This window comes from Bombus pyrosoma, linkage group LG14 (genome assembly GCF_014825855.1).
Source record: "Bombus pyrosoma isolate SC7728 linkage group LG14, ASM1482585v1, whole genome shotgun sequence".
In the NCBI taxonomy this organism is placed as follows: Eukaryota; Metazoa; Arthropoda; class Insecta; order Hymenoptera; family Apidae; genus Bombus; species Bombus pyrosoma.
The window spans coordinates 6356676-6376304 of NC_057783.1; the positions used below are offsets into that span (position 1 = coordinate 6356676).

General features: G+C 38.5%; 1 protein-coding gene across 4 annotated transcripts in view; it reads left to right on the forward strand.

Annotated features, from left to right (window-relative positions):
* Positions 1-19629, forward strand: part of LOC122574635 (zinc finger protein 521) — a 132706-nt gene that overhangs the window by 52047 nt on the left and 61030 nt on the right. For all 4 annotated transcript variants that reach the window (XR_006319114.1, XM_043742407.1, XM_043742408.1 and 1 more), the window contains exon 4: positions 523-594. Coding sequence is in view for 3 of the 4 variants with exons in the window: in XM_043742407.1 (XP_043598342.1) it covers positions 523-594 (72 nt within the window). In the remaining variant the exon portion in view is untranslated. The remainder of the gene's footprint in view (positions 1-522; positions 595-19629) is intronic.

Below are 19629 nucleotides of genomic sequence, written 5' to 3' on the forward strand. Positions count from 1 at the left end.
TCAACTATCTTCATAATCTTCTTGGGCACTTGAAACGTGTGGATTAATTAGGTGAATTATCTTTACAATTTTTGTGGGCCTCAGGAATTTGTGAATTAGTTTGTCAACTATCTTCATAATCTTCTTGGGCACTTGAAGCGTGTGGATTAATTAGGTGAATTAGCTTTACAATGTTTGTGGGCCTCAGGAATTTGTGAATTAGTTTGTCAACTATCTTCATAATTTTCTTGGGCACTTGAAGCGTGTGGATTAATTAGGTGAATTAGCTTTACAATGTTTGTGGGCCTCAGGAATTTGTGAATTAGTTTGGTGTTTATGAATTAGTCTATGAATTACCTGTACAATGTTTCAATGTTTTATTGTGCAAGCTTCCGATTCTGGTGTACCAAATTCATCGAAAAATATCAATATCGAATTGAAAGTAACAATTGTCTACAAATCTCACGCGTTTCAGAAATTGAATTATTTGAAAAATATAGAGTGGAAAGTAAAAATCGTTAAAATGGAAACATTCTGTTTCAGAGTATGCACAAGAAGGAGGGCCATCGTCAGTTCAAGGACTAGATCTGGAGAATCATAACAGCCTCGACAGCGGTGAGTCTTAAAGTTTCACGTATAATTGTTCTCACTCTTATCAAACGTATCTGCTTTTTTACGTAAAATTTTGACACGATCGGCGGTTGATGAAAGATAAGACGAAAGAGAGGGTAATACAGAGATTCTTAAACAGTCTCGTGACCCATAAAAATCTCGGAGAACGCGAGGAGATTCTAACAAGCAGAAAGCTACGGCGATAAAGAGGGTAGCCTCCCTTTTCTGTTTCTCGCTTTCGTTTTTCTCGGGTCGAGGGGGTGAATTTTTTAGACGGACATCGGCTCATAGAATCCCCTTGCATTCTTCCGCCCTACGATTTCAAACGAAAATTAGGGTTAAACTGGTGACACGATGAAACGATGTGAACCGTTTTAAATTTCATGAAAGTCGTATCTCTCTTTGTTTATCGTCACGACGTACATTTTAAAAATTAAATGACGCAGCTAAAAAGAAAAAGAAGATAAGAAATTGTAAGTTTGACATTCAATAGAATTTATTCCCCAACTAATAGGTATTTTGTTAAGTAGAATATAGGGATTGAAAATTTGAAGGAAATTAGGATCTAAAGTTAGTTCCGAATTAATTATGCAATTTTGAATCTTTTAGCTGACAATTCTTTGCTTTTTGTCTTTTTTTTTTTAGTGTTATTTCTGAAATATTCAAATCTTTTTACTCGCAATTGCAGGAATTTTAACATTTATTGACATTCAACATCGTCGTACGAGGTTTGCTAGTATACTTAGAATTCTTAAAATTATCCCAAAACTGAAATATTCCAAATTTAAAATTTCCCAACTCGAATAGACTCGAAATTTTCAATTTCAGATCCCGCGGTTGATTCTTTCGCAGTTTTATAATCGACGTTGCAGTTTCTCGATCTAGAAAAAGTCAAGTTGAACGAATCTGTAGTCTGTTATCGTTGAACGTACTGCCGACACCCTACACATTCTAATTCACAAGTTTTGTAGTTTGCTACTGTCCGACTTTCATCAGCTCTAACCTTGAACTTTCGCTTTTATTCTCCCGCGTTTCAATGTTGCTCCTTGCGCGTAATATCAATCGAATGGCGTAGACGTTGAATGCGATCTTCTGATAGCAGGTGTAAGGGTTTTTATCAGACTCGAGGGACTAACTGCAAAATTTCCTGCAGATTTGGTTTATACTGGCACGAGTTTCCACGAATTCGACGTGCATACGCTTACGTAATTCGATTACATGGAGAGTAACAGAGGACCCAGTTCGGTTTGACTCGGTTTTACTCGACCAATCTCCCAAGTCCATTACCAGCTTGCAGGAATATTGTCACAGACACAATTAACTATTTCGTCTGATTGATTTGGAACAGTGATTTATAAACGCCGGAATACGCCACGTTGTAGTAGCAATTCAAATTGTTTAATTGTTACCAATGAACGAATTAAATCTGATTTAACGTTACTCGCAGATAATAATTATAGGCGATAGTATTTACGATTTTAAAAATTTTTTAATCTGTAACGTAGTTGGTAGGTTTTATCTTCTATTTATGATGCAACATATATTCATATTTGAGTATTTAATACTTTGTGCGTGAATCAGGTTGTTAGTAGATAGGTTGGTAGATTGATTTTTCTTTAGAAAGTTACTTTGGCTACGAAAGGGTGTCAAGTGGTGAAAAATTACGAACGCGAATGAAAGTTTCTTATGAGAGAATAAAATACTTATTTGATAAACAAACTCGTTAAATCATCTAAGATCAGGAAAAGAAAGAGGAGGAAGAGGCAAAAATTGTTTGTCAGGTTTCAACTTACCCAATCGTCAAATAAAACATTAACGTAGAGGAACGAGTATCTTCGTAATAAGGATTAAAACACTCTGTACAGCACTCAAATGAGCATATTAAATAATTTCCCTGGAGAAGAAGTAAACAGAACATTTCTCAACACACTTCGTGTTATATTTAACAAATTCGCTCTGGCAATTGCAACGAATAGCCTAAAATGCTTTTTATAGCACCAAATTATTCTGTTCAAAAATTCTCAAAACAAGTAGTCCAAGAAACACTCCAATCTTAAATTGATCCCACGCAGATTGGAATAAAGAAACGAAGCTCTGAACGACAGATTTAAAACGCCGTTTGTAGCGAATTTGCCAAAAACAATTGTCTTGAAAAAATCTTGAAAGAAGAAGTAAAACGAATGTTCCGATGTCAAGCTGGTCCTGCGAAAACCAAGATAAAAGGACGAGAATCGCGGCAAAGGAGTTAGTGGGCAAACGATTCGCGTAAAAAGGCGTAAAAAGAAAGATTGGAAGAAGGTGAAAGAAATTTTTGGACGCGTTTCTACGACGCACGGAGGAAAGTTCGATGCAAAGGGTGGCAGAATCCGCAGCTTTTCGGCGAGGACACGCGAAACGAGAGGCTGTGTGCCACTAAAGGGACACATTTATGTCTTCCCAGGAGTGCGTTAGCTAGCCGGGGATAGCCGCCGCCGGCCAAAGGCAAAACCATCCCCTTGCCTCCTCTTCGAGCCTTATTCACGGGCCAGCACTCTCTGTCTCTCCTCTATCCCGCAGCAACTTCCTCTTCAAACCAACGAAACTAAAGCTGGAATCTCTGTGTGTTGCTCTGGACGGTAATCGAATCACCGTGGTCGCATCACGATTCCGCGGAAACTCGTTCGTCGACGTCGAACCCGCAATTTCGATTACGCCCTCGAGAAGTGCCGTCGTGTTTGCTCGCCCGGCAAACAACTGCACCGTTTTCCGCCGCCATCGCCGCCGCTTCTTCCATTAAAAACGCGTCCAATTTTGTCCAGAATTGCTCCGCGTTCGATCTATCATCACCGTCCACGTTTCCATTTTACGAGGCTCCATTTCTATTTTTTTTCTCTCTCTCTTTCTTTTTGGAGGAGGAGGAGGAGGAGGTGGAGGATGATACAGGATTTGGAGTTTCAAGGTTGGAAGATCGATAAGACGATTCGAGGACACAGTGATTTGATTTGCTTTGTTTCTTTTGCGTTTAGTGGCTGCAGTTCTAAGAGTTAGTTTCTATCGATCATTCTTTATATAAAATACATGTTGATATTAACGTTACTGACGTTTCGAAGTTTAGTTCAAAATTGTTCGTCGTTGTTTCGTTTATGTTCGTCCGGCTTTATGTAAATTCTTATATCAACGAAAATTAAGAAATTGATTAATCGGGCGATGTAAGGATTTACGTAAAGTTAGAGGAACGAAAGAAACAACGACGAATGTAGGATTTTCAATTAAATTTTGAAACAGATTGTTTGATCGGGACTGACAAGGTTAGTGTCAATAGGCAGAAAACTACGATGATCTTGAAGAAACTGTTAAAACGACCTTCGTCTTAAAATCACTTTTTTTACCATCAAATGTACACCTTAAAATCATGTACGTCCTATTTAGTCGTTTTTCTTACTTTCAGAAATAATTTAGGCGCTCGAGTTAAAATTAACACCCTGTATAGGAGGAAAATGATTCCTCTTTCAACGTTTTAATGGAAGTAGAAAATAGTTGAAGGTTGGAACGTTGCGCGGAATTGTTCAGAATTGCTCCACGTTTGGCCTGCCTCTCACGTTTAACAAGATAGCCATTTAGATTCCGAGGGTGATTTCTTCAGACTCGTGGTTTTCTATGAGAAATTGATTCTCTGTCTATACAGATGCAAAATGTAGATTACGAACGAGATACAAAACAAAAAGTAGGAAAATTGGTATTCGCAGATTGCAAGTAAACATGGAGAATGGTCCGAGCTTCGCAGAATGGTTTGACGTGGTTTGAGCTTCGCGAATTGATTTTCAGAACGTGGTTCGAGCTCGACGCGATGATTTAAGAAGAGAATTCTTCGATCTGGTATCTCGAACTTGGACAAATCAACAAGATTTTCAAGAGTTTTGAGATAATGGTTCGACACGTTGGTCTTCTTGTTTGAGCGGACAGTTATTTTCTCAACGGATGATACAAAAATAGAAAGTGAAAGATGGGAAAGATCACTACGATTTTTACGTTTGATAGAAAACGTGCTTCGATTTACCTTCTCGGACTTCGATGATTCTGAATTTTCTAATTTTCCGCTCGAAACAAAAATTAATTCTACATCAAACCGACCATCTTCAAACTCGTAAGCAACTCCTAATCCCATAGATATGTCGCATCTCGCCGAACGTCCGGCCAGTCAGTCACCCAATCCAACCCTCCACCTCCTCTCAATTTTTTTCTTTCTCTTTCCTTTTATACCCCAGAGACCCATTGCAAGTTTAAGCTGGTCGCATTACGAGCGTTCGACTCGGTTTCTCTCGGTTCGGCGTATCGCTCCAAGCTGCTCCCTTCTTTCCACTCTTAATTTAACCCTCCTGTTGGTAGTAACCCACCCCCTTCCACTCTTGTCCTGGAAACCGCCCCTTGGAATTCATTTCGGATGTTTATCCGCGCCCCGGATGGACAGTCGATCCTCACGATCGTCGGATTAACTTACTCCGACTGCAATTCCAGCATTTTGGGGATGTCTAAGGCGAGGGGGTTGGATCGACAACGAAAAGGGTTAGTTGCTTGTGATTAATCGACCTCCGTGTGTTGCTCGGTTTACACTTTGCTACGGGGCTTTAACGTGAACCCGTCTCGTTCGCCTCCTTTCTTCTTTTTACCGAATTACCAGCTTCGTTGTCTCGTTGTGTTTCATATTACTTTCATAGCGCTGCAACGTGGATTTCTGTGCGTTTACGGGAAATTAGAAAGCGCAGAGTTCGCCACGGCGTGTGTAGTCTCAGACGATGAAAAAGAAAAATGCAGGAAATATCAATCATTGCGAGAAAGTGCAGTAGGAAATTAATGCGAGAAGATTGAAACGATAATGATCATTGTAAAAAATTGATGGCCGATTAATATGGAAAAATGTATACAGAATTGAATTATTCTCGGAAATTGATAAAATAGTGATTACTATTAAAAATTGATGAGAGATTAATATAGGAAGATGTAGACAATATCAATTATTATCAGAGATGGATAAAATGTTAATTATTATCGAAACCTGATAAAACTTTAATACGAGGAAATTGATAAAATATTCGAAATATAGCGTTTTCTAGGTTTCATTTTTTTTTAACTATATTCTCAGAAATGATACCGACAACTAAAATTCTGTGGAATGCCGGAAAATATATACAGCGGCTGGCGATAATACTCCGAATACTCCCGGGAACTTCTTATGTATATATTATGCAAAACATTTTGAAATTTGATTATCATCGTAACGGGACACGATTACATCGCGATTAGGTGGATAAAATTTGAAACAGATGCGGGAATGTGTACAATGGTTGCATTCTTTAGCTATCAAATTAATAACAAAATCAGTTAAATTAAAAAATTCGTCCCTTCGGGGGCGAAGTTCGAGTTTGGTCTCCGTAGATGCGTCGCATAGAATTTTGTCCGTCTAGTCTTGACCATGTTTGTAGATTAACTAAGCTACAACAGCCTCGATAGACACGTTGAAAATTTAAAGCTGGTCTGTCTTTGGACACCAAGAAGCCTTCAACTTGCTTGTTCATTATTACTTTGTAATGGGTCTTCTGCATCGTAAACCACTCAAGCAACTAAATAACCAAATAAATAATAATCTATCGTTAATACGATCATGGATCCTTCGCTATTCTTGTGAATCGTTAACACAAAATCCTGACAAAAATGGATGAAAAGATCCTAACGAGGATCTACATTTTCTTATTTTCCATCTTGATGGACACGCGATGAAAAGGGAAAATTATACTTCGAAAACCATTGACATCCGTAGAAAAGAATTCCATTAAGAATTAAAGCCAGCAAGATATTAACTGAACAGAGTTGAGAATAGTTGGAAGCCAGAAATTTCTGCGAAACGTAAAATTCTTAAGGGGAACCGGCACTTCCTTGTCTTCGAAGCTTTCATCCAAAATCTAATTGACGTGGAGTGTGAGCTCGCGTCAATCGTCGATCTTCGCTCGGAAAACTCGGAAATAAAAACGGGAAACTGGTGTTCTCGTCGGCCACGTAAATACTAAAATTCTCTGCAATTCGTGTGAAATTCGGTAGAAGATGGTAGCGGATGTAAAAAGTATGGAAACGGAAGCGACGGAGAATTGTTAGAGAAATAATCGGCGAGACAGAGTTGCTGGGCGGAAATTGTTTTGTCGAGGATGAAATTTGGTGTTCCGGATCGCGGTTAAAGTCGACGGTAATTAGCCAGGACGGACGTGGACATGGACGAGCACTTTAAATGTCCGCCAGCCCATCGTCCTTCCCGCTGTTTAATTCGTTTATTATTCGATAAAGTTCTGACAGCCGGTTGGACCGGTGTCACCAAGCTTACCTGCCTGATCAACATCTCATGCTGGCGAAAGCTTGACGAAGCTCCACTTCCTCTATCGCATTCTCTTTATTTAATCCCTCTTCGCTCCTTGATTGTCGGGTTGACGCACGTTTTAACCAATTCTGATATGTTAAATAAATACCCCTTTTCTCCTTTTTATTATCTCCGTTAAGCTGTTTAATCGATATCATGCGAAATGGTAATTTACCAAGTGTCCGCTTCGAGGCATTATTAATGAGAATAATTGGCATAGAGTTACGAGGCTCAGTGAAATTATTAGTTGGTCGTTCTTCGTACAAACGACGCGAGACGATGATGGTAATTTTTTGTAAAAATAATAGGACGTGACGCCAAGTGGAAAATTGTTCAGTCTCTTCTTTGAGATATTTTATTAAAAATGATCAGTATGGAGTTACGCGAATGAGTGAGGTCGTTGGTTGGACATTATTTTTGTACAAATTATGTGCAGTGGAAATGTTGATCTTTTCGTTTGCTTGTATCTTTATGTTGGTTGTCGGTGGTTAAACATAAATCTAGAGAGAAAATTAAGTTTTTTAATCGAGGCGGTGCGAGGTGGAAACGTATAAAGTTTCTGGCACTCCAATAAGACGTTAGAATTTAGCTTGTAAGGTATAATTGTAAGGCTGAATCTAATGAAATATTGCCGAGAGTGGTAAAGCCAGGTGTTATTTTGGAAGGGAATTAGGAGTAGCTGTTTTTGCACGGAGTACGACTAATTAAAAGTGAACAAATTACGTGGTTATATTTATTGATTAGTTTCTGGGGATGCATTATAGCTGTGTATATCACAGTGATATGTTTCAATTTATATCGTTTGTATCTGTATAAATTCTTTTATTATTTAAATCGGTTTTATTTTCCACGATCGTTGATATTGTTTCCACGTCGATATTGTTTATAATTACACTGAAACTTCTAAATTCTCGATATGCATTTGTAATTCCCTCTTTTAGAGCAGTCTTAGCAGCTCTCTGATTTACCGGCCAACGGTAACCCTGTAATCGGACTTGTAGTTTATTCATTTTCCATAGCGCTATACTCCACTAATCGTCATTTCGCCTGCGTAAATATTCAAATTCAAGAATTAAGAAGAAACGAGATTCTGCTTTTTAGAATTCCCATCGTCAAATGAAGAGACAACTTTGATACAAACGGAATTGGCTAACAATACATCGAATTTTAAAATTGCTCTTCTAAGGCAGGCTTCTTCTAAGGTAAGAAATATGACGTACTATGTTCTTCACGTATAACCTTCAATTTTACACAAACTCTTTTCAAAAGAAGGATATTCTCGCAAGAAATTAGTTACCAATATATTGAATTTAAAAATCGCTGCTCTATAAACAATAGAACATATGATTTACCATGTCGTTGACCTTTGGCCTTCGATTTTAAACAAATTCTTAAAAAAAGACAATCTAATTTAAAGAAAACAGTGCCACCTTCCTATAACCTATATCGTAATCAATAATTAATGGCCGCCCACATCCTATACGAATTCAGATATACAAAAACACAAAGACAGAGACACATTAAGATTTCCTGGGAAAAATAAATATGCAATAACCCCACATTCGGCGTGACATTGAACACAAATTTATAGAAGGAACAGATATACCGAATTAAAGAATTGCTTCTCTGTGGAAGATGCAAGAGATATCAGCATATAACGAAGCATACGAGAGAAGAGCATAATATGGCTTACGATATCTTTGACCTACTAATCTCCAATCTTTTTATTCTTCTTTTTTTTTAAGGAAATCTCTGAAAGAGAAAACGAAGGAAAAGAAACTCCATAAAATATGAACCACAAGCGCCATGCACCCATTACGTATCCAACACGCCAGTCCTCTAATCTTCATCGAGCAAATTGACAGCCTCCGTTGCACTCGTTTCCTTTCGCTTGGAGGAGCTCCTTGTTTCACAGCTTCCGGTCCCTGGTGCTAATAAAATAATAAATACACGGCGCGCCGCAGGGGTCGATGGTGTTTCACACCTGCTAGCTAGATCGATGCCTTCTTCCTCTTTTATTATTTTTTCGCCTTGTTTTCCTTCTTCTTTTTTTACTCAACTAACCCCCCATCAGGGCCGTAGCGCTGACTTTACACCCCCTTACAATGCCTCGGCGTACATTACATACAAGCCGGTTATTTCTCCGGGGAGTTTTCTCGCGTGAATACCGCGAAACCACGCACAGCAAGGTAACACGCGCGCACACACCAACGTTTTAGCGTTAGACCACGCGGAAATTTCTCTGGTAAGTTCTACCTCTTTTTCCCACCTGCTAAAATTATCGGCTAAACGGAATCACGATTTTACGGTATTTTTTCGTTCTGCAGATTAGTTTCTACGGAACTATGCGATTACGTGGTGTTTTATGGGCGGCCAGACTTTTTCTTTCCTTTTTGGCAGCGATCTTCGTGTAACCGAGAGGCAAATTGATTTACATGCTTGTTACCTCTGTCCTACGCTATCTCAAGTTCTCAGTAGAGAGATGAATGTATTTAACGATCGTTGTTAACGTTAAATGTCAGAGGAACGAATTTTGTCTAATTGATCGGCGAAATTTGGAAATTGGAAATTTATGATAAAGATTCTCTGGATCGATACGAATATTGTACGTTGCATCGTATTTTTTTTTTTTATATTGAAAATATTCGTTCAACCTTTCTATACTGGCAGAAATTAATCGGGAATTTAATTTACCAAGCTTCGTTTATCGTAACATTTAACGATCTTTCGTTATTGAAACTCTCTACTAATTTAGTCACGCAATAACTTAGTAATGCAGTGGAATTACAGTTTCTTTATTTTATTCGGAGTTTGTAAATTCCTTCCGAAGTTTTGAATATGCATTTTTACGTCGCCTTAAATTATTTCCTGAACTTTTTCATTGAACGCTCAAATGATTGCGCATCTTCAAGTTATCCCTCGAATTTCCAGATTGAATTCTTAACTGGTTCTAAATTTTCTTATGAAATGAAAGTATAGTCTGTCGCGCAGTATTTTTCATACGCAATAATGTACGTTCATTGAGAAAACTTTAATAATCGTAAAAAGATTCACGATACCACGTTTGCGACTGAGTCATGATTTTCAGAGTTATTCGGTGAAGCACACGATCTTTCTACGACTACGATGTAGGCTGGATGAAACGATAACCAGGGTCCTCGAAGACGACGCGATAACGCGAAATCGGCGACGAGGTCTGGACCAGCGAAAAGTTTCCGGCGCCATAAGGATCGCACGCCTCGGGCCGGCCAGGGTGAAACTTTTCGCCTAAATTCCCCCGGGTGCCATGAGAAAGCATCAGTCCCACCATCGTCGGGGAGAGTACAACGCCCCTGAAGTGCAAAACGTCCTGCTACCAGTCACCATCTCCGCGTCAAATAAAACAACCGACAAACAATCGTCAAATAATAGCATCCAGAGAAATAATACGATAACAGAATAATGGAATATTAATAACGCAGAAAAAGTAGTACATCGATGGAATAATAGATGGATACTAACGTAGAAAAATGAAACGATAGAAATAGAATAATACAATATTTAATAATAGCGCAAGGAGGCGATGGACTTTATAACAATTTCCTTCTTTCTATTGTTAATCCATTTAGAACCAGGATTTTTTCTTCTTTTTCTTTTTTTAATATTCTTTGCTTTGGTAGAATTTGAGGGCTTTTCTTTTCTAATTTTTCCGATCTCTTCCTTTCTGCTCGCAATTTTTTCTAGGATTAATTTGTTGCAAATATAACGGAAACAACGAAGGTATATTATTATAAAATTCGATACACGTAATAGTTAGGTTGGTTGATTTTTGGTGTTTGATAAGAGTCGAAGACGCAAGAGTAGTTTGTTTGTATGAGCAGAAAGTTTGTATATACAGATACATATACATAGGAAATATTTTCTTTTTGGTATTTGATAAGATTGAGTAGAAAGGATCTTTCTGCTGGTATTTAAATATTAATAGGATAGTGGTAACACAGAAATTTGTTCTCTTTATTTTTAATTCATTTAAAATCCATATATTTCATTTGGAATTTTGCTTTTTTAAAATATTCTTCGCTTTGGTAGAAATATAGAGGGAGTAAAGGAAGTATTCTATTTAAGAATTCGATACGTATGTATAGTAATGGTTGATTTTTTATGTTCGATAGGACTCAAAAACGTAAAACTGTTTTAGTGAGAAATTTATACAGCCAACTATAAAAGAAGTATTTTCTTTTTCTTATTCGATAGAATTTAGGAAATTGATCTCGCGAGAAGTTTGTTTCTTATCTATTTAAATAAGAAAATTGATCTAAGATAGATATTTATCTGAATTAATCTCTTTTTTATATCTGATTGATAGAATACAGAGATCTGAGAGTACTTTGCTTATCTATTATATTTCTGGAATGCAATAATTGATAGGCAAAATTTGAAATTTAGTAATCTGCTTATCTACTATATTTTTTTATTATTTTTCAACGATTCATATCTACAATTTGAAATTCAATAATTGCTATTCTGTTTACCCATCACATTTTGAACTTCGATAATCGACATTTAAAATTTGCAAACGATCGTTGATTATATATTCCGTTTATCTGTTGTATTTTACAACGCAGTAATTGATATTTAGAACGGTGAAATTTTCAGAAAATGCTCCCATTGCTTTCATACGACGTCCTCTAAACAATCTCCTGCTTCTGATTTAATTATTATTCGAACTCTGAATATTCGCGAACTAGTCGTGCAACTTTGTATCTACTCATCAGCTTGAGAAACCAGATGAATTCCAAAAAGGTGCAATGGAAGTTACTTGGAGGCAAGAGCCAGTCACGATCCATTAATGTTTTTCATTGGTAGTATGTAGCGGTTCATTCGTAATCTTGTAGTATATATACTATACAGTCGACGATGCGTTAAAGGGAGCCAGGATTCTGCTGCCTCAGTAATTTTAATGCGAATCGATGTTGAAATCCTGTGTCTTATTGCGATCATTCCACCCGTTACGTCGTGTCGAATCGATACGCTGTTTAGTCCTGCATTTGATCGTTTGATTTCACTTCCATCCCTTTTCTTCTCTTCTGACAACACAGACTTGCACAGATTTTTCTTACCACGTTAGAAATTTTCCTATATTATTCATTATCATTCCAAATTTCCCACTACAGAAATTTTCCTATAATTTATATTCGACATTTGCATATGGATAGAAATTATTATAGAAATTGTTCATAAGAATAGAACGTCCTTCTTGAAGTTAAAGAAGTTTGTTTTATGAAGTTTGTCGAATATATTACCTTTTGGTAGGAAAAAATATTGCATCGTTTAGAATCGCATACCTAGGAGCTTTTTATCTTGCTGTCCAAAGTTCGCAAGATTTGATAATATTTTACAGATAACATGCTCTATGTAATATTTTACAAATAATAGCTTTTAGCTTCAGGATTTTTATCCTTTTAGAATACGAAATTTTTGTCCCTTTGTTTTTAATTTTGCATCTTCTAAAAAAAATTCTGTGCAAAATTTTATTCTACTTCCCGTATTGGAATTTTGTATTCTTTCGTTCGATCATCTTAACAATTTTTCAATCAGTTTACGATGATAATAATAATAATAATAGAAGGTTGAAGTATTTCAAATTGAATTGTCGAGGTATTTATTCAAGTATTTATGAACAGAGATAATTTTGCAACAGAGAGTGAAAGGGATCCGAGTGCTTCAGAGTGCCAATTTCGACGAAAGGTATAAAAGACGATCGTTTGAGTCGGTTGACTCACAATAGCCAGCTTTTCGCGTGGTATCTCGATTTGGAAAGCGGCCCAAACGTTTAATGAACATCGTTTCGAACTCGCGTGTTGTTCACGGCGCCGCATCGAGCCGATTGACCCATTTATATTCGATTACTCAGCCGACTTTCTTCTTCTCGTGGCTCAAAATACAGCCGGTGCACTTTGTTGCATCGTCAGAGCAACGTGATCAACCCTTTCGCTATTACCAACTGTACTTCGTGCGACGAAAGCTGTGGCAAAAATACCTTTCCACTTGCTATCTTTTAATTTCTTTCAAGAAATTGCAAAAACAGCGGAAATGAGGAAAATTGGATTCTACTTAATTTCACCCTTGAATTTCGTTTCTCCTACCTTTTGCTTGCGGTGAGTTAAGCAGTGCTTTCAGGAATATACAGGGTGCGGTCGAATAACGCGTAAAGGCGGGCACGACGTGACTTGGGAAAAAATTTAGAAATGTTTCTAAAGGAGTTTGTGGCTAAAATTCTAATCGCACAAAGATACAGCCTCAAATTTTTCTCAAGTTTCGATACGAACATTTGTAACGGTCGAATTGGTCGCAGGAAAACGCAATGATATTTTATCACCAACTACTTGGCCTACTTCCCCATAAGGTGACTCGATCGATTACCAAGGAAAATGACGTTACGAAGCTATGAGGAAAATCGAGCGAGCCAGAAGCTGTCGAAGCTTGAAAAAGGCTAAACGAAATAAAATTATGAAACACCAAGTTCCGCGACGTCTTACTTTACACGTCCAGGACGAGATAAATCAACGTTTTTCCATCAAACACGGATAAGTTTGGAAAATAATGATGTCAGCCACGCATCCGCGATAATTCCAATTACATTAAAAAAAATTGCATTAAAAAAACGTGACACAAAAATGATACAGATTTTGGCCGATATTTTTACACACATATATATAGGGTAGACTTAAAATATTATTTTACAATTCTAAAATACTAAGAACGTTATTTCGCAGCTAGAAAATATTATTTTTCAGCTACAAAACATTTCAGCTTAATGCTAAACTTACCAAGCCTTCGAACGAGATCAGTTTCAAAATTTTATTCAAAATTGCACGTTCGTCGTTATTCCTTTTGCTCGTCTAAACAAAAATTGAGAAATTTATTAATCAGATAGCGCAAGAATTTACATAAAGTCAGATGGTTAATGTTAAATAGTAAAATTCTTGGACTATACCTATCACGAGGAAAGAATAATTCATAGAAAGAGATTAAATCAAAAACAAAACAAAAAAAAAGAAGAGAAAAGAAGAAAAAAATAGAAAGAAAAAAATAGGATCTGGCGTAGAAAAGGCTTAGAAGCAACGAGTGTGTATAATGTATTTTAGCGGCGTGTTTATTAAACGACACAGGGATCTGTCTTTCGGGAATGGAGCACGCGTTATTTGCACGGCCGCGATTGCGACAAGGTAGCACGGTATAACAGGTAACGGCTCGCTTACGAATGCAAATGGGCTAAATTAATCCTAGCCGGAGCTGAGTGCTAGGTAATCATCATTAGCCGGGATTATTGTTTTCCCGGAGCTGCGCGTTTCCAGTCTCGGAAATTCTGCCCGTTCTGCCCGATCGTAATACACGATCGAAGGAGAGGAAACCGTCGATGAAACCATTATCGGAAGTTATAGCCTTCGATCTTTGATACTTCGCGGGATACTTCTCGTAATTGCACCATGTTTCTATATGGTGAACACTTTTCGAACGAACGAGGCAAGTTAGAATGTTCGAAAGAGTTAATTACGATATTAAAATAAGAACAAATAATGAGATTAATGAATAGCAAGGAGCTATTGAGACGTGTGATGGAAGAGTTTGAAAACGAAGGAAAATTGTTCGGTCGAAGAAATTAAAGGTGAGCAACGATACACTCGAACGATTGACTTCTAATGAACAGTTGGAAGACAAATATTTCGTACGAACGAAGATAAGAGAGGAATAATTTCTGGCAGAAGCACGTCTTCTCGTATAAATCCAGAGGAAACATAGACGAAGGAAGGCCGGCTGTGAGCTTCGCAAGAAAAGAAACGAACGACAGAACAGAAACCGGATGTTACTATTATTGGAAATTAGACTTTCATTTTATAAGCGAAAGTAATATTTACTTTCGTTTTTCCTTGGTGAGCAAATTTTGTTCATCTTAGAAAAATTCTATGCTGTAATAGATTCTACGATCTCTGTTTCGCAGAATTTTAGACGAGACGAAATTTTACACGCCACGCATGTTAAACACGTCACCTTGCGCATTGGTATCTCGTTTGGATATGCTTGGACAAAATCCTATAAACCTTGCCCCAGTTTTTCGACTTGAGAGTTCGAGCAAACGCTCGTTCAAAGCTTCGTGTCTTGAGATTCTATATTTTTCTCGAACGTTCGATTAATAAAGTATATTTGTTGGATCGTGTTATCTTCAACCCCCAATCTGGTCGATTCTTCGCGTCGTGAAGGGTAGCGTAACAACGTTCAGTTTCGACCTATCTCCATTTACGTCTCGCGATTCTATATCTTTCTTAAGTTAATTTAAATAAACGCGTAATTAATTGCTTCGAATTTTATTACTTTTCCTAAACTTTCAGTGATCGCAGTCTGTTCTCTCGAACACAGAGAACGCGGCCGAATAGGGTGCGAGCAAAGTCTATTCTCTTGAAAATGAAGAACCTTCTAGCGCGTACACTAACGTTCTTCTTACTGTTTGCTCGAGTCTAGCCATGGATATGAAACAAATTTCCAAAGTCAGTTTTCGCGACAACTCAGCCTCGCACGACAAAATTTGATTCCATATTTTCCTCTTACTTTTTATACAAGAAATCACCTCGTGCGATTAAAAGATTTTACCAAACAGTGTGTGTACACTTGCGTGGCCATGCACAGGAATGTGGCCGTGTTTACGGAAACGCCGTACCTGTTTCAGGTAATCATTCGATATCATGTTCTTGTTTTTCAACGTCTGCTGTCGTGGCTTTTCTGACATCGCGTCTTCTTGCTAATTCTGTCGCGTTTGCACTTTCGAGTTTTTCAATTACATCGTGTTTTCTCTCGATACTCGCGCCTCTGCTAGTTTCATACCTACAAATTCCTACGATGAAAATTCGCTCGATCGAATATGGCAAAGAGTACGTTGTATACGAACGCTGATAAAATATGCCTGGGGAATATTACAATATTTCGAATAACACAAGGTTTATTAGGATATTCGAACAACAAGGTGTTCTATTATAGTACTTTACTCCGCGTTTCCTTGCAACGAACGATCGAACCGCTGACCACCCTCGGTTCACTCTGGCTGAAAGCGTTCTAATTTCGTTCGTTATCAACGACGTTGATCGTGGATCGATGCAAGCAATCGGGATCAAGCGAAGGCAAAGCCAGCATATCACGAAACTCGTGGCGCACACAGTCTTCGCCTATGTATATAGCGTTCCCGTAAGCGGCGTCCTTCTCTCTGAAGGAGCCGAGGTGTAGGTCGGCAGATTTTATCGCACAAGAGATTCCTGTACGCGGTACGTCCGTCCGCGTCCGTCTCTCCGCGAGTCCGTTTTGTATTTCACTTGCCGCGACATGCGTCGCGTACAACGCCGGCTCGCCAGCCTTCAATGACGCCATCATACGCTGAAATTAAGAATTCTGCCGCGAGTTCAACTTCAGCGGATCCAGCTCGCACGGACAGGGGAGTCCGGAATTTCGATCGAGATAGATCGAGAGTAACGTCGCTATGACTATGGCGGATTTTGTAATGTCGCCAGGTTGCCGGTCGCTGAGAAATTCTGCCGTTACAGATACGGGAAGAAGCTTTCCATCTGTTACGTTACCCTTAACCAGTTAGCTGCTGCGGTCTGTTTGAAAACTGTGTACCTAAAATCCTGGCAAAATGCAAGCGATGACGAGTATACTCGTCAAGCACAGTGCGTGTGTGGCTGTTGTTATAATATAGAATTAAGTTGTACCGGAATGCCTGTTCTATCTTTCCCTACGCATGACGAGAATACTCGTCGTAACACGAAATGTTGCCATTTCCTCATGACGAGTATACTCGTCAAAAACAGCCGACTGATTAAACCATACGAATGTAAGTGATACGAATAAAGGGACAGGGAAGCGTTACACGACAGGGGAAGGTAAAAATAGTAGAAAACGGCTAAACCGGTGGATGAAGGATTGCACGTAATCGTGCGGAAGTGAGTTGGCCAAGGGAAGGAGGAGGACACTGTCCCACACTATGCAATTCTCTTGGCAGAGAGAAAGGATTGCCGTTGAGGCGAGATTTGCGGTTTCCTTCACGATAATAGTAAAGGGGTATACGTATACACCTAACGTTCAACCGTACAATGCTCGTGAGGTTATATTGCACCTATACGAATGGCCCCTTAAACGCTTTGCAATACGCACCGGGCATTAACTTCGTGGAATTTTAATTTGAAATAGTCACCGGGAATATACATTCCCTTGGCGATCTTGGGAAAAATGTTAAACGTCGTTTCTACGAGTAGAATAAAATATTAAATATTATAGATATATATTTCTTTGTCATAGAATTAGATTTAAAAATGTAGTACTCGTGTTACGTTAATACCGTGTTATAATGAAAATTCATCTCGATGCGCGCACATCGTCGAGAAAAGTGCGTCGTGAAACCTTCTGCTATCATTCAACGATCGAGTTCTCATTCGTTTTAAAAAGTCCTGGCTTTGACCTGTCTGTGGCTCGAGTGGAAAAGAGAAAAAAGCAATTCGAAACGGGCGTCGGCAGACAACAGCGGGAAAGGAATGGCCGATGACACCCATTCGATTTTAAGGGGAGCAAGCATACTAGACACGATGGGAGAAGCCCAAGTAGAAGGAATGCCACGTGGGCTACTGTGGGAGCTGCCCCGAAGCGTAACGTCGGGTATAAATAAAGCCGTGTCCAATTAGTATTTGGCCACCGGTTCGGCACCAGATAAAATCTTCGTGTTCGACGATCACGAGAACGGGATCACCTTCTACGACGTGGTCATCACCGACCAGGAATCCACCTCGACGATGGATCTATTACCAACGCTGACTCTTCGCATTCTCATCTGGACTCTGGTATCCCTGTGGGCGTTTTGCTCTGAATGACCCGATAGAATTTTTAGTTGCTGGGCATTCGCACGCAATGTAAATGAGAATGTCGGCAAATGAATTTTCTTTTCTCTGCTGTTTTTTCTTTCTGTTGTTTTTCCTTTTAATTTATTTATTTGAATTCGTATCCATTTAGATATCTAAATAGTAAGAAATTATTAAATGCCAAAAAATACCAAAACATTCTACACCAAAGAGTCAAAGGAGATCTTCGTCTAAAATTCGTATTAAGAATCGGTGGCACGCGAATCCTTGAGCTCGTCCTGTGGATTTACAACGGTGGACGAGCATCTCCCCCGAGGGAGCGAATCTCGTCGTGGCGCGCGCCGTTTAATTGTCCGGGTCTTAAGCAATTGCGGTTTCAGGCCAGTTGAGACAAGGATCGAGGCAATTTGCCCTTTCGCCGTCGTGTTCCACAAGCACCGGACGACGTACAGAGATGAAGAGAAAGATGAAAAGAAAACGTCTCGCGTGCAATGGCGGCTCCGATGCACACGCGTGTCATGCGTGCATCGTGATAATCGACTTTGTACGCCCACGTGTTGACCGCAGAGAAACGCTTACGCTTAATTGAATTCGCGTTACAGGCTCGAGAGATCTTTCGTCTATGGAGTTTCGTATTGTTCGTTCTACGAATCGATAAAGTTAATTGGACGTTTCAAATAAATTAACAAAAATAGGAACGACGGTGGATATATTAATTCGTGAATGTGAAGCGAAGAAGAAAACGCAGTAGCGATGGATAGGGTGAATTTTCAGGGAAAGAATTTTTCAGGCAGGGTTTCTCCACGAATGAATGTTGCAAAATGGATGTAAAGCTGAAAGGCGGGATTTTGCAAAATGGATTTTGCACGGAAGAGATTTGCCAAAGTAGATTACATAAATTGGAAGATGATAACTTGATAGGTAATTTTTAGGAATATAGGACATTTTTGAGCAACTTGCGCGATGAAAGACGACTAGATACGTGCACGGGTACGTTGAAAGGGGAATTTTTGAATGGAGAGGATTTTTCAAGAAACTTTCGCGACTGGAAAAATTTGTATATTTGTAGCTGCTGAAAGGGATGATTTTTAGGTGAGTTGGATTTTTCTAGCCGGAAGAAATTTGTTGATGTTGAAAGGGGTGAGTTCTAGGCGAATGGAACTTTTTCACGAACTTTTGTAGAACATTTAGTAAACGAGTTTAACGATCGAGTGAACATTTTCGTGCAGTTTAGAAGAAAGGTCTTATGGTAACAAATGAAAATTTATTCTAGAATCCACGTGAAATTCCAAAGATATTTTTATAATTAAAGAAATAGATACTATTTAATCTAATATTTTATTATTATCATTAATCTAATTTTCCTTATTAATTTAATTTCTACAATTATTAATTTAATATTTAATTACTATTTGATCTAATATCTACAATTTAGTAAACACGATTCGTTTATCATCCATTGGAGAATTTTACTCGAACTGGGATGAACTAGGAAGCAGCAGAAGGAGATAAAAAGAAAATCGTAAAGAAGAATTTAACAGACAAACAATGTCGTGACGCAACGAAAGTTTAAAAAAGAGGCAATTGTTCACCGTTAGTCCGTAAAAACGGTCGTGAAGTACTTTAATCGTGGTAAAAAATAACACGCGAGAGGGGTTGAAAAAGTTAGCGCGGATATTGCCGTATCGTCCTATAATTATCCGCTCGTAAACTGCTAACGAACACCTTGTACCAGTAAAAAGAGGATGTTCGCGTTATTAAAAGTTTGCATACGTGTGG